This window comes from Piliocolobus tephrosceles, chromosome 2 (genome assembly GCF_002776525.5).
Source record: "Piliocolobus tephrosceles isolate RC106 chromosome 2, ASM277652v3, whole genome shotgun sequence".
Taxonomy (NCBI): Eukaryota; Metazoa; Chordata; class Mammalia; order Primates; family Cercopithecidae; genus Piliocolobus; species Piliocolobus tephrosceles.
The window spans coordinates 35,240,823-35,266,018 of record NC_045435.1 but is presented as its reverse complement, the minus strand read 5'-3'; the positions used below and the strand labels follow the sequence as shown (position 1 = coordinate 35,266,018).

General features: G+C 36.9%; 2 protein-coding genes across 3 annotated transcripts in view; one reads left to right on the top strand and one right to left on the bottom strand.

The window, feature by feature from the left end:
• Positions 1 to 3,599: 3,599 nt before the first annotated feature.
• On the bottom strand, positions 3,600 to 8,982 carry TEX55 (testis expressed 55). Of its 2 annotated transcripts, none has more exons than XM_023213862.2 (4): positions 8,399 to 8,982; positions 7,458 to 8,302; positions 6,723 to 6,866; positions 3,600 to 3,830 (listed from the first exon to the last, which is right to left on the bottom strand). In XM_023213862.2, exons 1-4 carry the CDS (start codon positions 8,946 to 8,948, stop codon positions 3,762 to 3,764), a joined length of 1,608 nt encoding a protein of 535 aa, XP_023069630.1. In that variant the 5' UTR covers positions 8,949 to 8,982; the 3' UTR covers positions 3,600 to 3,761. The 2 variants fall into 2 exon arrangements, with proteins under 2 accessions (XP_023069630.1, XP_023069640.1); XM_023213872.1 differs by having other exon boundaries at positions 3,695 to 3,827; positions 8,399 to 8,981.
• Positions 8,983 to 9,071: 89 nt separating this feature from the next.
• Positions 9,072 to 25,196, top strand: part of IGSF11 (immunoglobulin superfamily member 11) — a 210,082-nt gene continuing 193,957 nt past the window's right edge. Inside the window, exon 1 of the mRNA XM_023210923.2 lies at positions 9,072 to 9,325. The gene's annotated coding sequence lies outside the window, so the exon portion shown is untranslated. The remainder of the gene's footprint in view (positions 9,326 to 25,196) is intronic.

The following is a 25,196-nucleotide window of genomic DNA, read 5'->3' as shown; positions in this document are numbered from 1 at the left end:
AGACAACCTACAAAGTGGGAAAAATATTTGCAAACTATTCATCTGACAAAGGATCAATAACTAGAGGAACTCAGACAACTCAGCAAAAAATAACTCAACTTAAAATAAGCAAAAGATCTGAATATACATATCTCCAAATAAGATATACAAATGGTCAAGATGTATATGGGAAAATGCTCAATATTACTAATCATCAGGGAAATGCAAATCAAAACCACAATGAGATGCCATCTCATCCCAGTTAGAATGGCTATTAGCAAAAAGACCAAAAAACAAACAAACAACTAAAAAAAAAAAAAAAAAAAGAAAAACCAAACCACCAAACAAACCAAGTGCTGGTGGAGATACAAAGAAAGAGGAATACTGCACACTATTGGTGTAAATGTAAAGTATTACAGCCATTATGAAAAACATATCAAGTTTCCTAAACAAAAGTAAAAACAGAACTACCATATAGTCGAGCAATCCCACTGCTGGCTATTATTTCCGAAGGAAAGGAAATCAGTGTTTTAAAGAGATATCTGCACTCCCATGTTTACTACAGCACTATTCGAAAGATCCAAGGTAAGGAATCAACCTAAGTGTTTATCAACATATGAATGGATAAAGAAAATATGGCATATATATATAACGGAATACTATGCAGACATAAAAAGAAGGAAGTCCTGTTATTTGCAGCAACATGGATGGAACTGGAGGTCTTTATGTTAAGTGAAATAAGCCAGGCACAGAAAGACAAATATTGCATGTTTTCACTCATATGAGATCTAAAAAAGTGGATCTCATGGAGGCAGAATAGATTCATGGTTACCAGAGGCTAGGAAGGGAAAAGGGGAAGGGAAGATGTAGAGAAATTGGTTATGGGGTACAAAATACAGTTAAAAGCAATAAGTTCTAGTATTTAGAACAGTAAGAAAACTATAGTTAACAATATTTTACTGTATATTTCAAAATAGCTAGAAGAGAAGAATTATAATGTTCCCAAAAGAAAAAAAAGAAAAATGTCTTAGGTAGTAAATATTTCAATTATCTGATTTGATCATTACACATTGTATATATGTATGAAAATATCACATGCACCTTAAAAGTATGTGCAACTATTATATATCAGTGAGAAAAGTACAAAAGCAAGTAAGTTGAACCACTGTAGCTACTTCTATTCAGCATTAATTGAACAGGACATCCCTAACCAGTGTACTGTATCAGTCAGCATTCCAACAGGAAGTGGATGGCATACTTATAATAGAATTCAATGAGAGTTTTTTTTATAAATGGGCTATTTGAAAAGAATTAGGCAGGGGGAGTCACATGGGACAATATAATAATCCAAAGCTAGTAGCAGTTGAACTTACTTTAGGGTTGAAGGGTCAAGGAGAGAGAACATTGCTGGAATTCAGAAGAAAATAGTCATATAAAATAAGATACTGTGAGACAGCTTAAGGCAGACAGATCAAGGTGACCTCTTAGGGGAGAAAGCCAGGAGAATAAACCTGATTTCACCTTGTTTCCTCCTTATAATCATCTTCCAGGGTTTTCCATTGGCTTAACCCAATTGGAAGTCAGAAGGAATGAGAGCCTGTTGATTTGGTAATTCCAAGTTAGTATTTTTGTGGTAGAGAAGACAGGAAGGTGGATCTGAAGAGTCAAAGAGAAGATATATCATACATGCAATAAAACAAGGAGGAAAAAGCAAAAGGATTGTAAAGGCCAAAATAAAACTGCTACTATTTACATATATCTGTAGAAACACCTAAAGAATAAACACATACATTATTGGAATTAATAATTTGAGTTTAGTAAGGTTGCTGGATATAAGTTCAACAAAAAGCTTAATTGTACTTTGTACAAGCAATAAGACAGTCTTGTTTTGAAGCAAAGATGGACAAATATACTATATAATTCAAGTAGAGCAATATGGAAGATATAGTTGTTTTACTAAAAGGCACTTGGTCAACTCGATATCTGACTGGAAGAAAATGAAACTCGACCCCACCTTACACCCTGCACAAAATCAATTCCAGACCAATTGTGGATATAAATGTGAAAGGCAACAAACAAACAAAACTAACCCCCACCCCCTGCTCTTTAAAAAGACCAACCACAAAGAAACTTTCATGAGATATTATGGAAAACTATGGTCGACTGGGTGCTATGGCTCATGCCTGTAATCCCAGCACTTTGGGAGGCCGAGGCAGGCGGATCATTTGAGGTCAGGAGTTTAAGACCAGCCTAACCAACATGGTGTATTCTTATCTCTACTAAAAATACAAAAAATTTAGCTGGACGGGGTGGTGCATGCCTGTAGTCCCAGCTACTCCGGAGGCAGGATAATCCCTTGAACTTGGGAGGTGGAGGCTGCAGTGAGCCAAGATCGCGCCACTGAACTTCAGTCTGAGCGACCCAGCCCGTCAAGAGCTTGGGCTAAGGGGAAGCTTCTAAAATAGGACACTGAAAATGCTAATCATAAAATAAAAGATGGTTAAATTTGACTATATTAAAATTAATAATTTCTGTTCACACAAAGATACATTTAAGAGAAATAAAGGAAAGACACAGTGGAAAGACACCTGCAACAAGCATAATTAACAAAGAAGTCATAACCAGAATATATGGAAAATTGTTACCAATGATTAAGAAAAAGACAAACAATACAATAGAAAAATAAGTATTTCCAAATGACCAATAAACAAATGAAAAGATATGCAACTACCTTAGTAATCAGGAAAAAGCAAAATGAAATGGCAATGATGTGTTACTCTTCACCTATCGAAATAGCTGATGCTAAAAACACTGATAGTAGTAAGTATTGGTAAGGATGTGGAACAACTGAAACTCTTACACACTGCTGGTGGGAACATAAATGGGTATAATCACTTTGGAAAATTGTTTGAAATAATCTACTAAAGCTGAGGAAACACATACCCTATGATCCAGCAGTTACTCTTCAAGGTATGCACTCAAGAGAAATGTGTTACCAAAAGACATGTGCAAGAAGGTTTACAGCAAAAATTTTTGTAATAACTCCAAGTTGGAAACAACCTGAATTCCCATTGAAGGTAGGATAAATTATGGTATTCTACACAATGAATACTGTACAGCAGGCTTGTCCAACCTGCAGTTTGTGGGCTGCAAGTGGTCCAGGACAGCTTTGAATGAGACCCAACAGAAATTCGTAAACTTTCTTAAAATATTATGAGATTTTTTTTTTTTTGCGTTATTTTTTTCTCATCAGCTCATCAGCTATCATTGTTAGTGTATTTTACGTGTGGCCCCAATTTGTCTTCCAAAGTGGCCCAGGGAAGCCAAAAGATTGGACACCCCTGCCAATGAAAATGAATGAACTATTGCCACATACAACAGCATGGATCAATCCCAATGACATAATTTTGAGCATAAGAAACCAGATACAATTGATTACATACGATATGGTTCCCTTTATATACAGTTCAAAAGCTGACAAATATAAACATAAGTGTTTCATGATTCAGGTTTAGTGATAAAATTATAAAGAAAAGTGAGGAGGTCATTGCCATAAAGGTCATAAAGAATCCTTTTGTGGAAAGTAATAACTGTGAAGGAAAGGAGGGGGGCTTCTGGGATGCTGGTTATGTTTTATTTATTTTTTTAAAATGAATGGTAATTAAAGGTATGTTTACTTCATAAGAATTCAGAGTTGTACGTACTTTGTTCTATACACTTTGCTGTATATGTGCTGTATTTTACAATAAAGAGAATTAAAAGGTTGTTCTTTTTCTCCAATTCTATACCTGGCACAGCATAAAATTCAGGGGGTCCTCTGGCTTTTCATAGACTAAGTTTTCAGTAATCTGCTGAGAGAGAGAGAGCATAAGGCAACACATTATGGCTCTGCGCAAAAGTTATGTGGTCAGGTTATATTTGATACTATCTCTCCCACTAACCTAACACATACCACAGCTTTTGCTTTTTCAGAGATGGGTTCTCACTCTGTCACCCAAGATGGAACGCAGTGGTACTATAATAGTTCATAGCTCACTACAGCTTCAAACTCCGGAGCTCAAGGAATCCTCCTGCCTCAGCATCCTGAGTAGCTAGGACTATAGGTGCACACCACTATTTCAGGCTCACTATGGTATTTTGAAGAAATTAAGTAACAGCTTACTTATTACTAATAAAATTAGGCAAATTAAGGTAAAATTTAGAGAAATAAAAATTTAGTATAAATAGCAATTGATATTTTCACTAGTTTCCAAGATCAAAGAGATAGTGAGAAAGTTTGGAAGAAAATATTTGTTTTGAGAATTGTGATCTTGCTAGATTGAGAAATCAATAAATTATTTGCTTTGAAGAACAGTACGAGAAAAACTTTTTGAATAAAAATTTTAAAACTGCACAATTTTGCATAGAAACTTCCTTCTGAGACATTTGATTATAAATGGTAAAAATGATGTTCAGTATTATAACATTATGAAAAAGTATATATAAAACTTTAGATTCACTTCCATACTTTTGTTGTTATTGAATAAATTAAAAAATTATAATAAAGTAAGCACAATTCTCACTTGCAGGGCATAACAATCAGGCAGATTTCAGGATAAAATATTCAGGTCTATCTAAGGCACCAACATCATTCCATTATGTGTTTTATATCTATTTCTGTTGAACACATATTTAATTACTATTTTTTCATATAACAGTGTTGTATGCATAAGCATTTTTTTCTTCACAGGTGAAGAAAATTATAAAATGATTAAAACTCTACTGTCTCAATGGAAGTCTCAACAGGTTTCATCCTTCAGTTTAATAATTAGTAGTTCTTTAATTAAAGCCAGAAACCCAGACATTAGTACTCTTCCAACAAAAAGACATTTGAAAAAGGAAAAGGCATAGACCAAGGTTAATGAAGTAGACATCACTTATCCTTATCTTACATGAGGAATCTTAGGTTCACAAAAGTTAAGTAATTTTTCCCAAATCACAAAGACAAGAAGTACAAAGTTAGGATTTGAGCCTTGGGCTAACAGATTACAAAATCTGTTCTCTTTCCTCTATGCTCTACTTCTTTACATTCAAAAATGTTCAGTTTAAAGGTTTTCATTTGAGGTAAGCCATTCTTATTTTACACCTTTCTAACCACAAGTTCCAGCACCACATACTGAGGTCAATGAGATTTGTAATTTGAAGGATTAGAAGCAATTTTAAAGTATTTCTTTTCCCCTCTAGAGCATGTGGATTCTTAGATGGTTACGAGATTGGTCATCTTTTGAAAGTATAGTCATGTTCCATATAGTGATGTGTTTCAAGATTTTAATGGAGCTGAAAAATTCCTATTGTCTAGTGACGTCATAGCTGTCATAACGCCATAGTGCAAAACATTAATCATGTGTCTGTGGTGATGCTGGTGTAAACAAACCTACTTTGCTACCAGTCATATAAAAATATAGCACATGAAGTTATGACAGTACATCATACTTGAAAATAAATGACTGTGTTGCTGGTTTATGTACTTGCTATGTGATTTATTTAGAATGTACTCTGTCTACCTATTTAAAAAAAGTTAACTGTAAAACAGCAGGGAGGTTTTTCAGGGGATATTGCAGGAGAAGGCATTGTTATTACTGGAGATGACAGCTCCATGCATTTATTGCCTCTGAAGACCTGCCAGTGGGACAAGTTGCGAAGGTGGAAGACAGTGATACTGATGATCCTGACCCTGTAGGCATAGGTTAGTGTGTATTTGTGTCTTAGTTTTAAATCAAAAATGTTTAAAAAGTAGAAAAATAAAAGTAAAAAAAATTTAAAAAATAGAACCAAGATTACAGAATAAGAATGTAAAGAAAAATATTTTTGTATAGCTGTACAACGTATATTTTAAGCTAAGCGTTATTACAAAACAGTCGGAAGATTAAAAAATTTAAAAGTGTATAAAGTTAAAAAGCTACAGTAAGCTAAGGTTAATTTAGTTTTGAAGAAAAATATGTTAAAAAATTTAGTGTAGCCTAAGTGTTCAATGTTTCTAAAGTCTACAGTATTGTACAGTAACATCCAAGGCCTTTACACTAACTCACCACACACTCACTCACTGACTCAGAGCAACTTCCAGGCCTTCAAGCTCCATACATAGTTAAGTACTCCATAGAGGTGTACCATTTTTATCTCTCATATGGTAATTTTACTGTATGTTTTCTATATTTAGATACACAAATACTTCCCATTGTGTTACGATTGCCTACAGTATTCATTATAATAATGTACAATACAATTTTGTAGCCTAGGAGCAATAGGCTATACCGTATAGCCTAAGTGTGTGGTAGGCTATATCATCTAGATTTGTGTAAGTACACCGATGTTCACACAGTGACAAAATCGCCTAATGATGCATGTTTCAGAACTCTCAGAACATATCCTCATTATTAAGCAACACGTGATAGTATAATACTTCTGCCTGGATTGCCTTTTTCTCTTCTTTTCAATTGATAATATTTTGTCCTTCCTTCCTAGACTGGCTCTTTAACCCTTGGCCAAGTTTTTCTCTATCAACCAACCTACCTGATCTATAATCCCTCTGAATGGCTTCATACAATGGTATCATCTATTTGGTGTTTATCATTTACTACTTATGGTAACTACATCTTAATGCACTTATTAACTTCTCAATTAGAATATATCCCTTTTTACAGAATACGCCCTTTCTTGTACCTCTTGAAAAACTTACAATTAAAGAGAGGAATTGAGAGGTTTACCTGGAATATTTGCAGAATGTGGTGTTTTTCCATGTATTGGAGTGAAACTTGATAAGGATCTTCATAAACTATAGAAGGCAACCTTCTACAAGTTTGATTGCGTATACGATAACGCTTTCCTTGCTCAATTTCCGAAAATTCATCCTGAAATTTAAATCCCCCCACCAAAGAATCCTTAGTAAACCTGCAGGGCCTAGGAATTGTCGTTATCAGTGAAATCTGATGTCAATGAGATCTTAACACCAGGAGGTAGAGAAAAGACACATTTTTAAGAGAGACTTGGATAATCCTCCAGGTCTTCAGGTGCAATATAATGCACCTCATGTCCTGGGAGGTACCCTAGGCATTGCCAATCAACTTCAAATACTTTTCCCTTCACAGGGATCTCTAATCGACTCCAAATTCCCGTCTCCTGGTAGAAGCCCAGAGAGGGAAAATGACTTAATATCACAGAGTTAATTGCAGAACCAGGACTTAAAATGCAGGTTTCCTGAATCCTGGTTTTTAATCCTTCCTGAAAGGCCTTTGGGTAGTAGAGAAGGCAATACTTCTCTTTTATTTCCCATCCTTCTTTTGCCCTTCCTGAAATTATGGGTCACACATACCACAACATGTGGGTTTTTTCTTTATCCTTGATGCAATGTATCCCCTTCCATCGTACCCCTATTTCTACTCTCCAGGCCCCATCTAGATCTCTGATCTCCCAGGTAGGTATCAAATGCCCATTTAACTTACAGATTTGGTTACTACAGCTTGAGTTTTTTCTTGACTACTAATATGGTTCAATTTGGATGAGATGGAGGGGAGTCTTGGGAAAAGGGCTTGGTCTTTTGCTTGGAAATTACTGGTGAATCTGGCATCAACTGGGTGGTAGGCTGGGATAGTGGTTGCATTTTGAGTTTCCAGTTCAACTGAAAGCTTGGAATTGAGGTCTACTTGGCTGTTCTCAAATTTGCAGGGTTGTACTCTGTAGTCAGCCTCTTTGTCCTCCTTGCTGTTGCCTAACTGGGGAAATATCCTGTCTTCAGACTGGCCACGTCTTTCATAGTAAGACAGTTGGTCTTTGTGATTAGCTTGTCTGTCTGCTAAGTGGTCAATCTGGTCAGATTCACTGTAGTCAGCCTTGTCAACTGGAGGTTGATCAGCATTACTGTGAGCTTGGTCAATAGTCTGGTGTTCAGCTAGTTCAGTGGCTTTGCCATACACTTGGTGGTGAGTCTTTACAGATGTTTTGTGGTCAACGAGGCCATGCGATCTGAGGTCAATCTGCTCAGAAGTTCCTTGGTCAGCCAGGCTAGCCAATCTGTAGTCAGTCTTCACAGAAGTTCTCCTAACTTTGCCTGACATTCTGCGGTCAATCTGTACTGAATGTCTTTGGTCAGATGGTACGGATGACCCACTGTCAATCTGTACAGAAGGACTTGGGTCAGATGGTACGGATGACCCACTATCAATCTGCAGAGAAGATCTTTTCTCAGATAGTCTGGATAATGTGTATATAATCTGCTCAGAAGTTATTCCCTCAGCCTTGTCAGATATTCTACGGTCCATCTGCTCGGAAGCTCTTCTCTCGGACTGGCCTGCTATTTTGTGGTCAGTCTGTTCAGAAGCTCTTCGGTTAGACTGTGTAGATAATCTACCACCAATATGCTCGGAAGTTCTTCTCTCAGCCTGGCCTGACATTCTGTGGTCAGTCTGTCTGGAATCTCTCTGGTCAGATGGCATAGACAGTCTACCATCAATCTGCCCAGAAGTTACTCTCTCAGCCTGGCTAGGTAATCTTCGTTCAATCTGTTCAGCAGTTCTTTCCTCGGTCAGGCCAGACACCTGATCATCACTCTGTTCATACTGTACATTATTAGCTTGGCTAGATGCCTTGCCTTCAGTCTGTTCAGATGGTGTTTGGTCAACCTGATCATCTGCTCTAAGGTCAGAAACATCAGCAGGGTTGGATGCTCTGTGGCCAGCCTGACCAGGTGTACTACGCCCATTTTGTTCAGCTACTTCATTGGTAGTTTGGCTAAATATGTTGGACTCAGCCTGGCTAGGCACTCTTAGGGCAGTCTGATCAGCCATTCTGTGAGCAGTGTGGTTATCTGCCTTCCTTTCGGCCTGGTTCTTCTGGTCGTCTTCTTCCTGGCCATTAGTGTGGCCAGCACTTGAGGGAGCGGCTGGGCTTTCATGTTCCAAGGGTTCAGCCAGAGCCTCTTGCGGAGGCTCTTCCATTTCCTGCCGCGTCCCTGACTGGTCTAGGTTGCCAGGCACTGTGGGTGGAGCTGGGCTGGGTCGTCTAGGCGACCCTTCAGGAACGCCACATGATACCCAAGGGCTTTGTTCGGGTCTCTGCGCGCGTCAGGGCGAGTGGCCGCCCAGCTGTTGTAAGTGGAGGGATGGCCGTCAGCTGACCCTGCAGGGCGCAGGCGAGTGCAGGGACTACGCCATCTCCTGAGAAGAGGCCATTCCCAGGCTCTGGCAGCTAGAGCTTCTCCTCCCCGCGCCGAGCGACCAGGCCACTGGGCTCCGTGCATCGCCACCTCGAGATTTACCCTCTTCCTTGTTCGCGGAGGTTCTCGGCAGTGTGTGAGAAAAAGGCCCTCTCTCAGGTACTGCTACGCTGATTAACATCCCCTACCGCACCTCCATATGTTAGCAGATGAACACACAACCAGCTGCACGAGGACCACAAACCTGAACAGAGGTTGTTGCTATTGCCAATAACTCAATTTCACACTTTGGTACTGTGTTTGTCTCTAATCACAGAGGTAATGCACAGTATGATGCTAGACTGGGCGCTGTGCTAAGTAAATAGTCTTGCTAAAAGTTACTCTTCTTTGACTCTATTCAGTGTTGTGGTAACACAACCACATTATATTCTTTTACATTTTTCAGTGCTACCTTTACAGTGCCAGTGCTGTTTTCAGTAGTACCAGGAAGAGTTTAGTCTTACTAACACTCATGCTATTACAAATCTTAGGGATCTGCCCTCACAAGAAAAGAGTGTAAAGAAAAGAGTTTTGCTCTCCACCCCTAACACATCCCTTGGCAGTTTATTCCTGCAGGAGCGTCCTCTCCCCCATCCAAAGGACAGGCCAACAGTTGTTTTCCATCCCCTTTGGGTATAGCTGCCTTGGCAGTGGAAACTCCTGCCCCAAGGTGTTTTCTTGCTGAATTAGACATGTGATTTATGGCGGGAGAGCCAGAGAGAGGAGAGAAGATCCAGTGAGAATGGGTTCTAAAACTGCACCATCTAGTGGTCTTACAGCAGAGAGGCGAGTTAGAAGGAGGCCAAACCAGAGTTCCAGAAAGGAAGGGAGTAAGAAAAGTAGAGAAAGATACCAGAAGGAATATGTAGCAAGTGGAGAATTTGTATTTGATGGTGTCGGCCAGTGGGGCCCAGGTTTTGAGATTTGGCCCTCCCCCTTTGCAATCAACCTTAAGAATGCACCTCAGTCAGTAGGCTGTCTACTTTCAGGAGTAGGCCAGTACAGAGGTGGTGATTGATGAGACATATTTGACCTTGCAAAGCCTGAAATCACTGAGGCAGGCCAAGGGTTGGTAGTGTGATGCCAGATATTCCTTTAGTAAGGATTTAATTGCATTAAACAATTAGAAATGAGACTTAAAATCCAAGTTCAAATACTTGTGATCAAAGTGTGACAGGGAGAGTGGATACACTCTTGACACCATACTTAGGAATGGAAAATCTAAGCACACTGCTCTGAAGTAAAGTCATTTATGTAACAGTGCCTAGAACATAACAGGTGCTCAAGAAGTGCTTGTTGAATGTAACTTTATGAATTATCTACCCTATTTATTTAAAAATGTATGACACAATTGGATACTGTGTTTAGAGTAAAATAGCTCTTGGGCTATGGCTTATAGCTTCAAAGGGTTATTGGTTTTGGAGATTTATTTTTCCATTTTATAACTTAAATGTAATAATCGTAGAAATATAAAAAAGAAAGCATAAAGAAAAAAATTCCCAAACACTCAAGAGATAACCTTTCTTGACATTTTGGTGTGTATCCTTCTGGAAATGCCCCCATGCAAATCTGTGTGTCTATATCTATAGGTATGTATATATTTTGCAAAATGATGATTTATTAATTTGAGATCTTTATTCTTTTTAATGTAGCTGTTTTGTAGTTACAAATTTCCCTCTGAGCTGATCCTTTTGCTGCATCTCTCAAGTTTTTGGTGTTATGTTTTCATTCATCTGAAGATATTTTCTCATTTTCTCTGTGATTTTTCTCTTTGATATATTGGTTGTTTAAAAGTATGTTGTTTAATTTCCAAATATGTATGAATTTTCCAGTTTTCCTTCTCTTGTTGATTTCTAGCTTCGTTCTGCTGTGTTCAGCGAAGATACATTGTATGGTTTCAATCTTTTAAAATACATTAAGGCTTGTTTTGTGGCCTAACATAGGTTTATCCTGGAGAATATTCCATGGAAAGAATGTGTATTTGCTATTGTTAGGTGGAATGTTCTTCATAGGTGTTAGGTCTAATTGGTTGATAGTGTTGTTCAAATCCTATATTTTCTTACTGCTCTTCTGTCTAGTGTTCTACTCATTACGGAAAGTGGGAAACACAAAAATCAGCTGGGTGTGGTGGTATGCACCTGTGGTCCCAGCTACTGGTGGGCTGAGGTGGGAGGATTGCCTGAGACCAGGAGGTTGAGGCTGTCTGAGCCGTGATTGTGCCACTGCACTTCAGCCTGGGCCACAGAGTGACACCCTATTTCACGAAAAAAAAGTGGGGTATTAAAATCTCCAACTATTATTGTAGAACTGTCTGCCTTTCCCTTCAAATTTGTCAATGCTTGCTTCACAAAATTTGAGCCTGTTGTTTTCTACAAATAATTATTTTCTATAAATAAACATTATAAAACAAGAAGAAATAAAGTCTTCTTGTTTAATTGACACTTTTATCAATGTATAATGCACTTCTTCATCCCTCATAACAGTTTTTGACTTAAAGTCTATTTTGTCTGATACTAGTATAGCAGCTCTTGCTCTCTTTTGGTTATTATTTGCATGGAATATCTTTTTCCATAGTTGTATTTTCAACTTATTAATGTCTTTGAAACTAAAAAGAATCTCACACTAAATAGTCGGATCACATTTTTAAAAATCTATTCTGCCAATCTTTGTCTTTTTGTTGGAAAGCTTAATCCATCTACATTTAAAGTAATTACTGCTATGGAAGAACTTCCGTCATTTTGCTATTTATTTTTATATGTTATATCTTTTTTGTTCCTCAGTTCTTCCATTACTACCATCCTTTGTGTTGAGTTGATTTTTTTTATAGTGTATCATGTTGATTCCTTTCTCATTCCTTTTCTGTGTATATATTTTTAGTTATTGTCTTAGTGGTTACTTAGGGATTACAATTAGCCTCCTAAACTTATAACAGCCTATTTTGAATTAAAACCATCCTAGCTTCAATGGTGTGCAAAACCCTGCTCTTATATGATACATGTCTGTCTCTTTTTCTGTGTGTTATTGTTGTCACAAATAGCATCTTTATACAGTGTGGGCCTATTAACATAGATTTATTGTAATTATTTTGTACATCCATCATTTGAATCATACATAAAAAGAGGTTCAAACCAAACATATGATGCTGGCTATTAAATCACCTATATAGATACCAAAACCAAAATAAATTTTTTTTTAATTTCTTCATATGACTTCAAGTTATTGTATCTTTCATTTCTACTTGAGGATATCCTTTTGGAATTTCTTGTATGGCAGGCCTACTCTAGATGAACTCCTTAGGATTTGTTTATCTGGGAATGTCTTAATTTCTTCTTTATTTCTGAAAGGTAGTTTGCTGAATGTAGAATTTCTGGTCGATGGTATTTTTTTCAACTCTAAGTATGTTGTCTCACTGCTTTCTCACTTCCATAAATTCTGCTGAGAAATTGGCTCTTCATCTTCAGTATCTTTATATGTGAGGAATCACTTCTCTTTTACTGCTTTCAAGATTTTCTCTTTCAAAATATCTTTCTCTTTTGAAAGTTTTACTGTCATGTATCAGTGTGGATCTGTTTATGTTATTCTTTTGGAGTTTGTTGAGCTTCCTGAATGTGTACATTCATTTCTTTTATCAAATTTGTAACATTTTCAGCCATTACTTCTTTAAATATTTTTTCTTTCCCTTTCTCTCTCTCCTCTTTTTCTGGAGCTCCCACTATGCATAAGTGGTACACTTAAGGGTGTCTTGTAGGTCTCTGAGGCTCTATAAATTTTTCTTCATTCTTCTTCCTTTTCTTCAGGCTGAACAATTTCAGTTGACCTATCTTCCCCTAGCTCTTTGAACATTTTTAAGACAGTTGATTTAAAGTTTTGGTCCAGTATCTGTGCTTCCTTAGTAGCAGTTTATTTTAATTTCTCCTAGCCATACTTTCTTGTTTCTTTGCATACTTCATAATAAAAAACCAAAAGGTAAAGTCTGGACAGTTTGTATATTACATGCATCATTCCCTGGGCATGCATGTGCTTTTCTGGATGTTCAATACATGCAGAAACTTTTTGATAAACTAATTATTCAAATAATCTCTCTCCCCAGCTTTTCCTCCCAAGCTTTCAGTATGTCCATTACTTAACCATGATTTTAGTCTTTTTACCCAGATGCCAGCAGGTTGCGTTTCAATGTTTTTGAGGAATGCTCTCTTTGTAGCCACTTTTCCATCCTGACAGAGTTTCGTTGATGGATACTTAGATTGTTTCCATATCTTGGCTATTTATTCACAATAATACTGCAATAAACACGATAGCACAGTAGTTTTGATATTTAAGCCTGTCTGAGAATGTGCCCATTTGTATAGATAATGTATATCTATATTAGACATATAGATATTAGAAATATATATTAGATACTTTATCTAATGTATCTAATATATTAGATAATATAGATAATCTATATTGTAATGTCCCTTTTTTCATTACTTATTTTAGTCATTTGAGTCTTTTTTTAATGTGGTCAACCTAGTTAAAAGCTTATCAATTTTGTTGATATTTTGAAAAAACCACCTTTAAATGATTTTTCTGTCATTTTTATATTCTCATTTTATATTCTCCATTATATTAACGTCTCTCTAATCTTTATTATTTCGTTCCTTCTGTTTGGTGTGGGTATAGTTTGCTCTTTTTTATAGTTTTTTAAGGTGAAAATTAGGTTATTGATTTGGAACCTTTGCTGTTTTTAAAATATAGGCCTCTATAGCAATAAATTTTCCTCTAAGCATTGCTTTCCTGTATCCCATAAGTTTTAGTATGTTGTGTTTTCATTTGGATTTATACTTTTATGCTTTAGAAAATACTTTGAAAGTATTTTCTAATTTCTTTTGTGATTTCTTCTTTAATCCATTGGCTAGTTAGGAATGTGTTGTTTAATTTCCACATATTTCTGATTTTTCTAAATTTTTTTCTGTCAATTTATCTTTTAATTTCATTGTGATTGCAGAATATATTTTGTATGGTTTTTTTTTTTTTTTTTGTCTTTTTTTGTTTGTTTGTTTTTTTAATGAGACAGAGTCTCCTGTGGCCCAGGCTGTAGTGCAATGGCATGGTCTCGGCTCACTGCAACCTCTGCCTCCTGGGTCAAACGATTTTCCTGCCTCAGCCTCCCGAGTAGCTAGGATTACAGGCATGTGCCACCATGGCTGGCTAATTTTTGTATTTTTGGTAGAGACTGGTTTTCACCATGTTGACCAGGCTGGTCTCGAACTCCTGACCTCAGGTGATCCACTTTCCTCGGCCTCCCAAAGTGCTGGGATTACAAGCATGAGCCACTGTGTTTGGCCTTGTGTGATTTTAATCTTTTAAAATTTACTGAGGCTTGTTTTATGGTATAACATATGGTTTATCTTGGAGAATGTTCATGTGCACTTAGAAGAATGTGTATTCTGCTGGGTTGGGTGGAATGTTCTCTAGAAGTCTGTTAGGTCTAGTTGATTTATAGTGTTAGTTAAGTCTTCTCTTTCTTTATTGATCTTCTGCTTAGTTGTTCATTCTATTATTGAAAGTGGAGTATTGACGTCTCCATCTATATTCTTGAATTATCCATATCTCACTTCAATTCTGGAAGTTTTTGCTTATATATTTTTGGAGTTCTGTTGATAGGGCCATATGCGTTTGTAATCATTATGTATACCTGATAGATTGACCTTCTTATCATTATAAAATGTACTTTTTCTAGTAACAATTTTTGCCCTAAAATCTATTTTGGGTCATAGTAGTATAGCCACTCCAGCTGTCTTTGATTACTTCATGCATGGCATATTTTAAAAAACCTTTTTACTTTCAACCTATTTGTGTCTTTTGATCTAAAGTTTGTCTCTTGTAGACAGTACAGACATAGTGGTATAGTTGGATTTCTTTTTTTCAGGGGAGGGTCCATTCTGACTATCTCTGCCTTTTGATTCATAAGTAGGATATACATGTTTTATTTTATTTTATATATGTCATATATTTTTTGCTCCTCAAGTCCTTCTTTCATTGTGTTAAATAGATATTTCCTAGCATACCTTTTAAATTCAATTGCTGTTTTTTTACTGTTTCTGGAGTTATTTTCTTACTGATTTATCTGGGTATTATAGTTAATTTAATCTTAACTTAAAATAATCTTGTTTGGATTTATGCTAACATAACTTCAGTATTATACAAAAACTTTGCTCCAGTATGTCTCTGTGCCCTTCACCATTCTTTGTATTATTATTTTCATTCAAATTACACCTTTACAGATTATAAACCCATTCACACAGCTATTATAATTGATTTATGCTGTTATCTTTTAAAACAGGTAGGAGAAGGAAAGAGTTACATAGAGAAGTGTGTTTATAACGTCTTTTATAATATTATATTAGTCCATTTTTCACACTACTGATAAAGACATACCCAAGACTGGGCAGTTTACAAAATAAAGAGGTTTAATGGACTTAGAGTTGTGGCTGGGGAGGTCTCACACTCATGGCAGAAGGCAAGGAAGAGCAAGTCATGTCTTACATGGATGGCAGCAGGCAAAAAGAGAGAGCTTGTGCAGGGAAACTCCTGTTTTTAAAACCATCAGATCTCATGGGACTTATTCATGAGAACAGCATGGGAAAGATCCACCCCCTTGATTCAATTATCTCCCACCAGATCCCTCCTGCAACACGTGGGAATTATGGGAGCTACAAGAAGAGATTTGGGTGGGGACACAGCCAAACCACATCAAATACCTAAGTACTTACCTTTACTGGTGCTCTTTATTTCTTTATGTGGATTTGAATTACTATCAAGTATGCTTTCATTTTGGCCTGAAGGACTCATTTTAGTATTTTATATGGCAGGATGGTTTGATAGTGATTATGTCAGTTTTTATTTATCTGGAAATGTATAACCTATTTTTTCATTTTGATTTATATATATGTTTTGATTACATAGTAGGTATATATATCTGTGGGTTAAATGAGATATTTTGATACAAGTATGCAATGTGTAATAATCAGATCAGGGTAAATGGGGTATCTATCACCTCAAGCATTTATCCTTGTGTCTTAAACAATCCAATTACACTCTTTTATTTTAAAATGTAGAATTAATTTTTTTACTATTCTAATCCTGTTGTGATGGCAAGTACTAGGTCTTATTCATTCCTTCTGTGCTTTTGTTCTCCTTAACCATCCCCACTTTCCCCCAATTCCTCACTACACTTCCCAGCCTCTGTTAACCATCCTTCTACTCTCTATCTCCATGAGTTCAATTGTTTTTATTTCTAGCTCCCACAAATAAGCGAGAACATGTGAAATTTGTCTTTCTGTGCCTGGTTTATTTCACTTAACATTATGATCTCCAGTTCCATCCAGGTTGTTGTAAATGACAGGATCCCATTTTTTTTCTTAAGACAGAGTCTTGCTGTGTTGCCCAGGCTGGAGTGCAGTGGTACAATCTCAGCTCACTGTAACCTCCACCTCCCAGGTTCAAGTGATTCTTGGGCCTCAGCCTCCCACATAGATGGGATTACAGGCATGTGCCACCATGCCTAGATAATTTTTGTATTTTTAGTAGAGATGGGATTTTACCATGTTGGCCAGGCTGGTCTCAAACTCCAGAACTCAATTGATCTGCCTGCTTTGGCCTCCCCAAGTGTTAGGATTACAGGCGTGAACTACTGCACCTGGCCCGATTCTTTTTTTATGGCCGAGTACTACTCTGTTGTGTGTGTGTGTGTGTGTATATATATATATATATATATATCACATTTAAAAAATCCATTAATCTGTTGATGGACACTCAGGTTGCTTCCAAATATTGGCTATTGTGAATACTGCAGCAATAAACATGGGAGTGAAGATATCTCTTTGGTATACTGATTTCCTTTCTTTTGGGTATATACCCAACAATGGGATTGTAGATCATATGGTAGCTCAATTTTTAGTTTTTTTCTTGTTGAGGAACCTCCAAACTTTTCTCCATAGTGAAAATAATTTACATTCTTACCAACAGTCTACAAGTGTTACCTTTTATTCACATCTTCACCAGTATTCAATGTTGCCTGTCTTATGGATAAAAACTGTTTTAAATGGGGTGAGATGTCATCTCATTGTAGTTTTGATTTGCATTTCTCCGATGATCAGTGATGTCGTGTACCTTTTCATATGCCTGTTTGCCATTTGTATGTCTTCTTCTGAGAAATGTGTATTCGGATCTTTTGTCCATTTTTAATTGGATTATCAGATTTTTTCCAATAGAGTTGTTTGAGTGCCTTATATATTCTGGTTATTAATCCCTTGTCAGATGGGTAGTTTGAAAATATTTTCTCTCATTTTATGGGTTGTCTCTTCACTTCATTGTTTCTTTTGCTGTGCAAAAGCTTTTTAACTTGATGTTATCCCATTTGTCCATTTTTGCTTTGGTTTCCTGTGCCTATGGGGTATTACTTAAGAACTCTGCTCAGTCCAATGTAGTGGAGAGTTTCCCCAAAGTTTTCTTTTAGTAGTTTCATAGTTTGCAGTCTTAGATTTGTCTTTAATTAATTTTGATTTGATTTTTTTATATGGTGAGAGATAGGAGTCAAGCTTCATTCTCCTGCATATGGATATCCAGTTTTCCCTGCATCATTTATTGAAGAGACTGTCCTTTCCCCAATGTATGTTCTTGGAAACTTTGTCAAAAATGAATTCATTGTAGATGTATAGATTTACGTCTGGGTTTTCTATTCTATTCCTCTTGTCTATGTGTCTGTTTTTATGCCAGTATCATGCCATCTTTATTATTATTACAGATCTGTAGTATAATTTGAAGACAGGTAATGTGATTCCTCCACTTTTCTTTTTGCTTAGGATAGCTTTGGCTATTCTGGGTCTTTTGTTGTTCCATATAATTTTAGGATTTTTTTAATTTCTGTGAAGAAAATCATTGGTATTTTGATAGGGATTGCATTACATCTATAGATTGCTTTGGGTAGTATGGACATTTAAAAAATAATGATTCTTTTAATCCAGGAACATGGAATATCTTTCCATTTTTTGGTGTCCTCCTCAATTTCTTTCATCAGTGTTTTATAGCTTTTATTATAGAGATCCTTCACTTTAGTTAATTCCTAGCTATTTAATTTTATTTTTAGTTATTGTAAATGGCATTACTTTCTTGATTTCTTTTTCGGATTGCTTGCTGTTGGCATATAGAAATGCTACTGACTTATATGTTGATTTTGTATTTTGCACCTTTACTAAATTTCTTTATCAGTTCTAATAGTTTTTTTTTTTTTTTTTTGGAGTCCCGAGGTTTTTCCAGATACAAGATTATATCTGGATCTGCAGACAAAGATCTGAAGTTTCTTTGTTGATTTTCTGTTTGGAAGATCTAGATCTGTCCAGTGCTGAAAGTGGGGTATTGAAATCTTCAGCTATTAATGTACTGGGGTTTATTTCCCTCTTTACCTCTAATAATATATATCTGAGTGCTCCCATGTTAGGTGCATATGTATTTATGATTGTTACATACTCTTGCTGAATTTATCCCTTTATCTTTATATAGTGACTTTCTTTGTCTCTTTTTGTAGTATTTGTCTTGAAACCTATTTTGTCTGATATAAATATAGCTACTCCTGCTCTTTGTTTGATTTTCATGGACATGGAATATCCTTTTCCATCCCTTTTATTTTCAGTCTATGTGTGCCTTCATAGGTGAAGTGTGTTTCTTATTGGCAACAGATCACTGGGTCATGTTTATCTTTTTATTCATTCAGCCACTGTATGTCTTTTTTAATTGAGGAGTTAAATCCCTTTACATTCAACATTATTATTGATGAGTAAGGACTTATTCCTGCCATTTTGTTATTTATTTTCTGGTTGTTTTGTAGTCTTCTCTTCCTTCTTTCTTTCCTTTTGTCTTTTTTTTTTCTTTTTAATTATTACTTTAAGTACTAGGGTACATGTGCACAACGTGCAGGTTTGTTACATAGGTATACATGTTCCATGTTGGTTCACTGCACCCATCAACTCGTCATTTACATTACATATTTGTCCTAATGCTATCCCTACCCCAGGCCCCAAGCCCATGACAGGTGCCGGTGTGTGATGTTCCTTGCCCTGTGTCCAGTGTTCTTATTGTTCAGTTCCCACCTATGAGTGAGAATATGTGTTTGGTTTCTGTCCTTGTGATAGTTTGCTGAGAATGATGGTTTCCAGCTTCATCCACTTCCCTGCAAAGAACATGAACTCATCCTTCTTTATGGCTGCATAGTATTCCATGGTGTATATGTGCCACATTTTCTTAATCTAGTCTATTATTGATGGACATTTGGGTTGGTTCCAAGTCTTTACTATTGTGAATGGTGCTGCAATAAACGTACATGTGTATGTGCTTTCATAGTAGCATGATTTACAATCCTTTGGGTCTGTACCCAGTAATGGGATCACTGGGTCAAATGGTATTTCTAGTTCTAGATCCCTGAGGAATAGCTGCACTATCTTCTGTGATGATTGAACTAATTTACACTCCCACCAACAGTATAAAAATGTTCCTATTTCTCCATATCCTCTCCAGCATCTGTTGTTTCCTGACTTTTTAATGATTGCCATTCTAACCTGCGTGAGATGGTATCTCATTGTGGTTTTGATTTGCATTTCTCTCATGACCAGTGATGATGAGCATTTTTTCACGTGTCTCTTGACTGCGTAAATGTCTTCTTTTGCGAAGTGTCTGTTCATATCATTTGCCCACTTTTTGATGGGGTTGTTTGTTTGTTTCTTGTAAATTTGTTTGAGTTCTTTGTAGATTCTGGATATTAGCCCTTTGTCAGACGGGTAGATTGCAAAAATTTCCTCCCATTCTGTAGGTTGTCTGTTCACTCTGATGGTAGTTTCTTCTGCTGTGCAGAAGTTCTTTAGTTTAATTAGATCCCACTTATCTATTTTGGCTTTGGTTGCCATTGCTTTTGGTGTTTTAGTCATGAAGTCCTTGCCCACGCCTATGTCCTGAATGGTATTCCCTAGGTTTTCTTCTAGGGTTTTTATGCTTTTAGATCTTATGTTTGAGTCTTTAATCCATCTTGAATTAATTTTTCTATAAGGTTTAAGGAAGGGATCCAGTTTCAGCTTTCTACATATGGTTAGCCAGTTTTCCCAGCACCATTTATTAAATAGGAATCCTTTCCCCATTTCTTGTTTTTGTCAGGTTTGTCAAAGATCAGATGGTTGTAGATGTGTGGTATTATTTCTGAGACTTCTGTTCTGTTCCATTGGTGTATGTGTTTTGGTACCAGTACCATGCTGCTTTGGTTACTGTAGCCTTGTAGTATAGTTTAAAGTCAGGTAGTGTGATGCCTCCAGCTTTGTTCTTTTGGCTTAGGATTGTCTCGGCTATGTGGGCTCTTTTTTTGGTTCCATATGGACTTTAAAGTAGTTTTTTCCAATTTTGTGAAGAAAGTCATTTTGCTCGATGGGGATGGCATTGAATCTATAAATTACCTTGGACAGTATGGCCATTTTCATTATATTGATTCTTCCTATCCATGAGCATGGAATGTTCTTCCATTTGTTTGTGTCCTCTTTTATTTCCTTGAGCAGTGGTTTATAGTTCTCCTTGAAGAGGTCCTTGACATCCCTTGTAAGATGGATTCCTAGGTATTTTATTCTATTTGAAGCAATTGTGAATGGGAGTTCACTCATGATTTGGCTCTCTGTTTGTCTGTTATTGGTGTATAGGAATGCTTGTGATTTTTGTGCATTGATTTTGTATCCTGAGACTTTGCTGAAGTTGCTTATGAGCTTAAGGAGATTTTGGGCTGAGATGATGGGGTTTTCAAAATATACAATCATGTCATCTGCAAACAGGGACACTTTGACTTCCTCTTTTCCTAATCTAATACCTTTTATTTCTTTATCTTGCCTGATTGCCCTGGCCAGAACTTCCAATACTATGTTGAATAGGAGTGGTGAGAGAGGGCATCCTTGTCTTGTGCCAGTTTTCAAAGGGAATGCTTCCAGTTTTTGCCCATTCAGTATGATATTGGCTGTAGGGTTGTCATATATAGCTCTTATTATTTTGAGATACGTTCAATCAATACCTAGTTTATTGAGAGTTTTTAGCATGAAGCACTGTTGAATTTTGTCAAAGGCCTTTTCTGCATCTGCTGAGATAATCATGTGGTTTTGGTTCTGTTTATGTGATGGATTACATTTACTGATTTGCACATGTTGAACCAGTCTTGCATCCCAAGAATGAAGCCAACTTGATCATGGTGGATAAGCTTTTTGATATGCTGCTGGATTTGGTTTGCCAGTATTTTATTGAGGACTTCTGCATCGATGTTCATTAGGGATATTGGTCTAAAATTCTCTTTTTGTTGTTGTGTCTCTTCCAGGCTTCTGTGTCAGGGTAATGCTGGCCTCATAAAATGAGTTAGGGAGGATTCACTCTTTTTCCACTTATTGGAATTGTTTCAGAAGGAATGGTACTAGCTCTTCTTTGTACTTCTGGTAGAATTTGGCTGTGAATCCGTCTGGTCCTGTACCTTTTTTGGTTGGTAGGCTATTAGTTATTGCCTCAATTTCAGAACCTGTTATTGGTCTATTCAGAGATTCACCTTTTTTCTGGTTTATTCTTAGAAAGGTGTATGTGTTCAGGAATGTATCCATTTCTTCTAGATTTTCTAGTTTATTTGCATAGAGGTGTTTATAGTATTCTCTGAAGGTAGTTTATATTTCTGTAGGGTTGGTGGTGATATCTCCTTTATCATTTTTTATTGCATCTATTTGATTCTTCTCTCTTTTCTTCTTTATTGGTCTTGCTAGCATTCTATCAATTTTGTTGATCTTTTCAAAAAACCAGCTCCTGGATTCATTGATTTTTGAAGGGTTTTTGTGTTTCTATCTCCTTCAGTTCTGCTTTGATCTTAGTTATTTCTTGCCTTCTGCTAGCTTTTGAATTTGTTTGCTCTTGCTTCTCTAGTTCTTTTAATTGTGCTGTTATGGTGTCGATTTTAGATCTTTTCTGCTTTCACTTGTGGGCATTTAATGCTATAAATATCCCTCTACACACTGCTTTAAATATGTCCCAGAGATTCTGGTACATTGTGTCTTTGTTCTCATTGGTTTCAAAGAACATCTTTATTTCTGCCTTCATTTCATTATTTACCCAGTAGCCATTCAGGAGAAGGTTCAGTTTCCATGTAGTTGTGCGGTTTTGAGTGAGTTTCTTAATCCTAAATTCTAATTTGATTGCACTGTGATCTGAGAGACAGTTTGTTGTGATTTATGTTCTTTTACATTTGCTGAGGAGTGCTTTACTTCCAAGTAGGTGGTCAATTTTAGAATAAGTGTGATGTGGTGCTGAGAAGAATGTATATTCTGTTGATTTGGGGTGGAGAGTTCTGTAGATGTCTATTAGGTCCACTTGGTGCACAGCTGAGTTTAAGTCCTGGATATCCTTGTTAATCTTCTGTCTCGTTGATCTGTCTAATATTGACAGTGGGGTGTTAAAGTTTCCTATTATTATTGCGTGGGAGTCTAAGTCTCTTTATAGGTCTCTAAGGACTTGCTTTATGAATCTGTGTGCTCCTGTATTGGGTGCATACATATTTAGGATAGTTAGCTCTTTTTGTTGAATTGATTCCTTTAATATTATGCAATGGCCTTCTTTGTCTCTTTTCATCTTGGTTGGTTTAAAGTCTGTTTTATCAGAGACTAGGATTGCAACCTCTGCTTTTTTTTTGCTTTCTGTTTGCTTGCTACATCTTCCTTCATCCCTTTATTTTGAGCCTATAGGTGTCTCTGCATTTTAGATGGGTCTCCTGAATACAGCACACTGATGGGTCTTGACTGTTTATCCAGTTTGCCAGCCTGTGTCTTTTAATTGCAGCATTTAGCCCATTTACATTTAAGGTTAATATTGTTATATGTGAATTTGATCCTGTCATTATGATGCCAGCTGGTTACTTTTTCCATTAATTGATACAGTTTCTTTACAGCATTGATGGTCTTTGCAATTTGTCATGTTTTTACTTACTATCACCAGTGAATTTTGTACCTTTAGATGATTTATTTTTCTTTATTTCTTCTAAAAAAAAAAACACGAGATACATGTATGCAGAACATGCTGGTTTGTTACATAGGTAAATGTGTGCCATGGTGGTTTGCTGCACCTATTGACTCGTCTTCTAAGTTCCCTCCCCTCACCGCCCACCCCACAACAGGCCCTGGTGTTGTTCCCCTCTCTGTGTCCATGTGTTCTCAATGTTCACCTCCCATTTATGAATGAGAATATGTGCTGTTTGGTTTTCTGTTCCTGTGTTACTTTGCTGAGGATGAGGGCTTTCAGTTTCATCCATGTCCCTGCAAAGGACATGATCTCATTCATTTTTTATGGCTGTATAGTATTCCATAGTGTATATGTACCACATTTTTTTAAACCAGCTTATCATTGATGGGAATTTGGGTTGGTTCCATGTCCTGGCTATTGCAAATAGTGCTGCAATAAAAATACATGTGCATATGTCTTTATGGTAGAATGATTTATATTCCTTTGGGAATATACCCAGTAATGGGATTGCTGAGTCAAATGGTATTTCTGGTTCTAGATTCTTGAGGAATTGCCATACTGTCTTCCACAATGGTTGAGCTAATTTACACTCCCATATATTCAGAATAGTTAGCTCTTCTTGTTGAATTGTTCCCTTTACCATTATGTAATACCCTTCTTTGTCTTTTTTGATCTTTTTTGGTTTAAAGTCTGTTCTGTCAGAGACTAGGATTGCAACTCTGCTTTTTTTTCCTTTTTATTTGTTTGGTAAATTTTCCTCCATCCCTTTATTTTGAGCCTGTGTGTGTCTTTGCACGTAAGATGGGTCTCCTGAATACAGCACACCAATGGGTCTTGACTCCTTTTTTGTCAATCTGTGTCTTTTAATTAGGGCATTTAGCCCAGTTATATTTTCTTTTTCTCTTTCTTTCTTTCTTTCTTTCTTTCTTTCTTTCTTTCTTTCTTTCTTTCTTTCTTTCTTATCTCTCTCTCTTTCTCTCTCTTTCTTTCTTTCTCTCTCTCTGTCTCCTTCCTTCCTTCCTTCCTTCTTCTTTCCTTCTTCCTTTCTTTCTTCCTTTCCTTTCCTTCCTTCCTTCCTTCCTTCCTTCCTTCCTTCCTTCCTTCCTTCCTTCCTTCCTTCCTTCCTTCTTTTCAGGGTCTCACTCTGTCACCAAGGCTGGAATGCAGTGTCACACTCTCAGTTTACTGCAACCTCCACCTCCCAGGTTCAAATGATTCTCCTGCCTCAGTCTCCCTAGTAGCTGGACTACAGACACCTGCCATTGCACCCGGCTGATTTTTGTATTTTTAATAGAGATGGAGTTTAACCATGTTGTCCAGGCTGGTCTCAAACTCCTGACTGCAGGTAGTTCACCTGCCTTGGCCTCCCAAAGTGCTGGGATTACAGGTGTGAGTCACTGTGCCCAGTTCCAGTTACATTTGAGGTTAGTATTGTTACGTTTGGAGTTTGATCATGTCATCATGATGCTCTTTGGTTATTTTGCACACTAGTTGATGCAGTTTCTTCACGTGTCATTAGTCTTTATATTTTGATGTGTTTTTGCAGTGGCTGGTACTGGCTTTTCCTTTCCATATTTGGTGTTTCTTTCAGGAGCTCTTGTAGGGCAGGCCTGCTGGTAATGAAATCCCTTAGCATTTGCTTGTCTGGAAAGGATTTTATTTCTCCTTCACTTATGAAGCTTCATTTGGCTGGATATGAAATTATGGGTTGAAAACTCTTTTCTTTAAGAATGTTGAATATTGGCTGCCAATCTTTTCTGGCTGTAGAGTTTCTGCTGAGAGGTCTGCTGTTAGTCTGATGGGCTTCCCTTTGTAGGCGACCTGGCCTTTCTCTCTGGCTGCCCTTAACAGTTTTTCCTTCATTTCAGCTTTGGAGAATCTGATGATTATGTGTCTTGGGGTTGATCTTCTTGTGGAGTAATGGTGTTCTCTGTATTTCCTG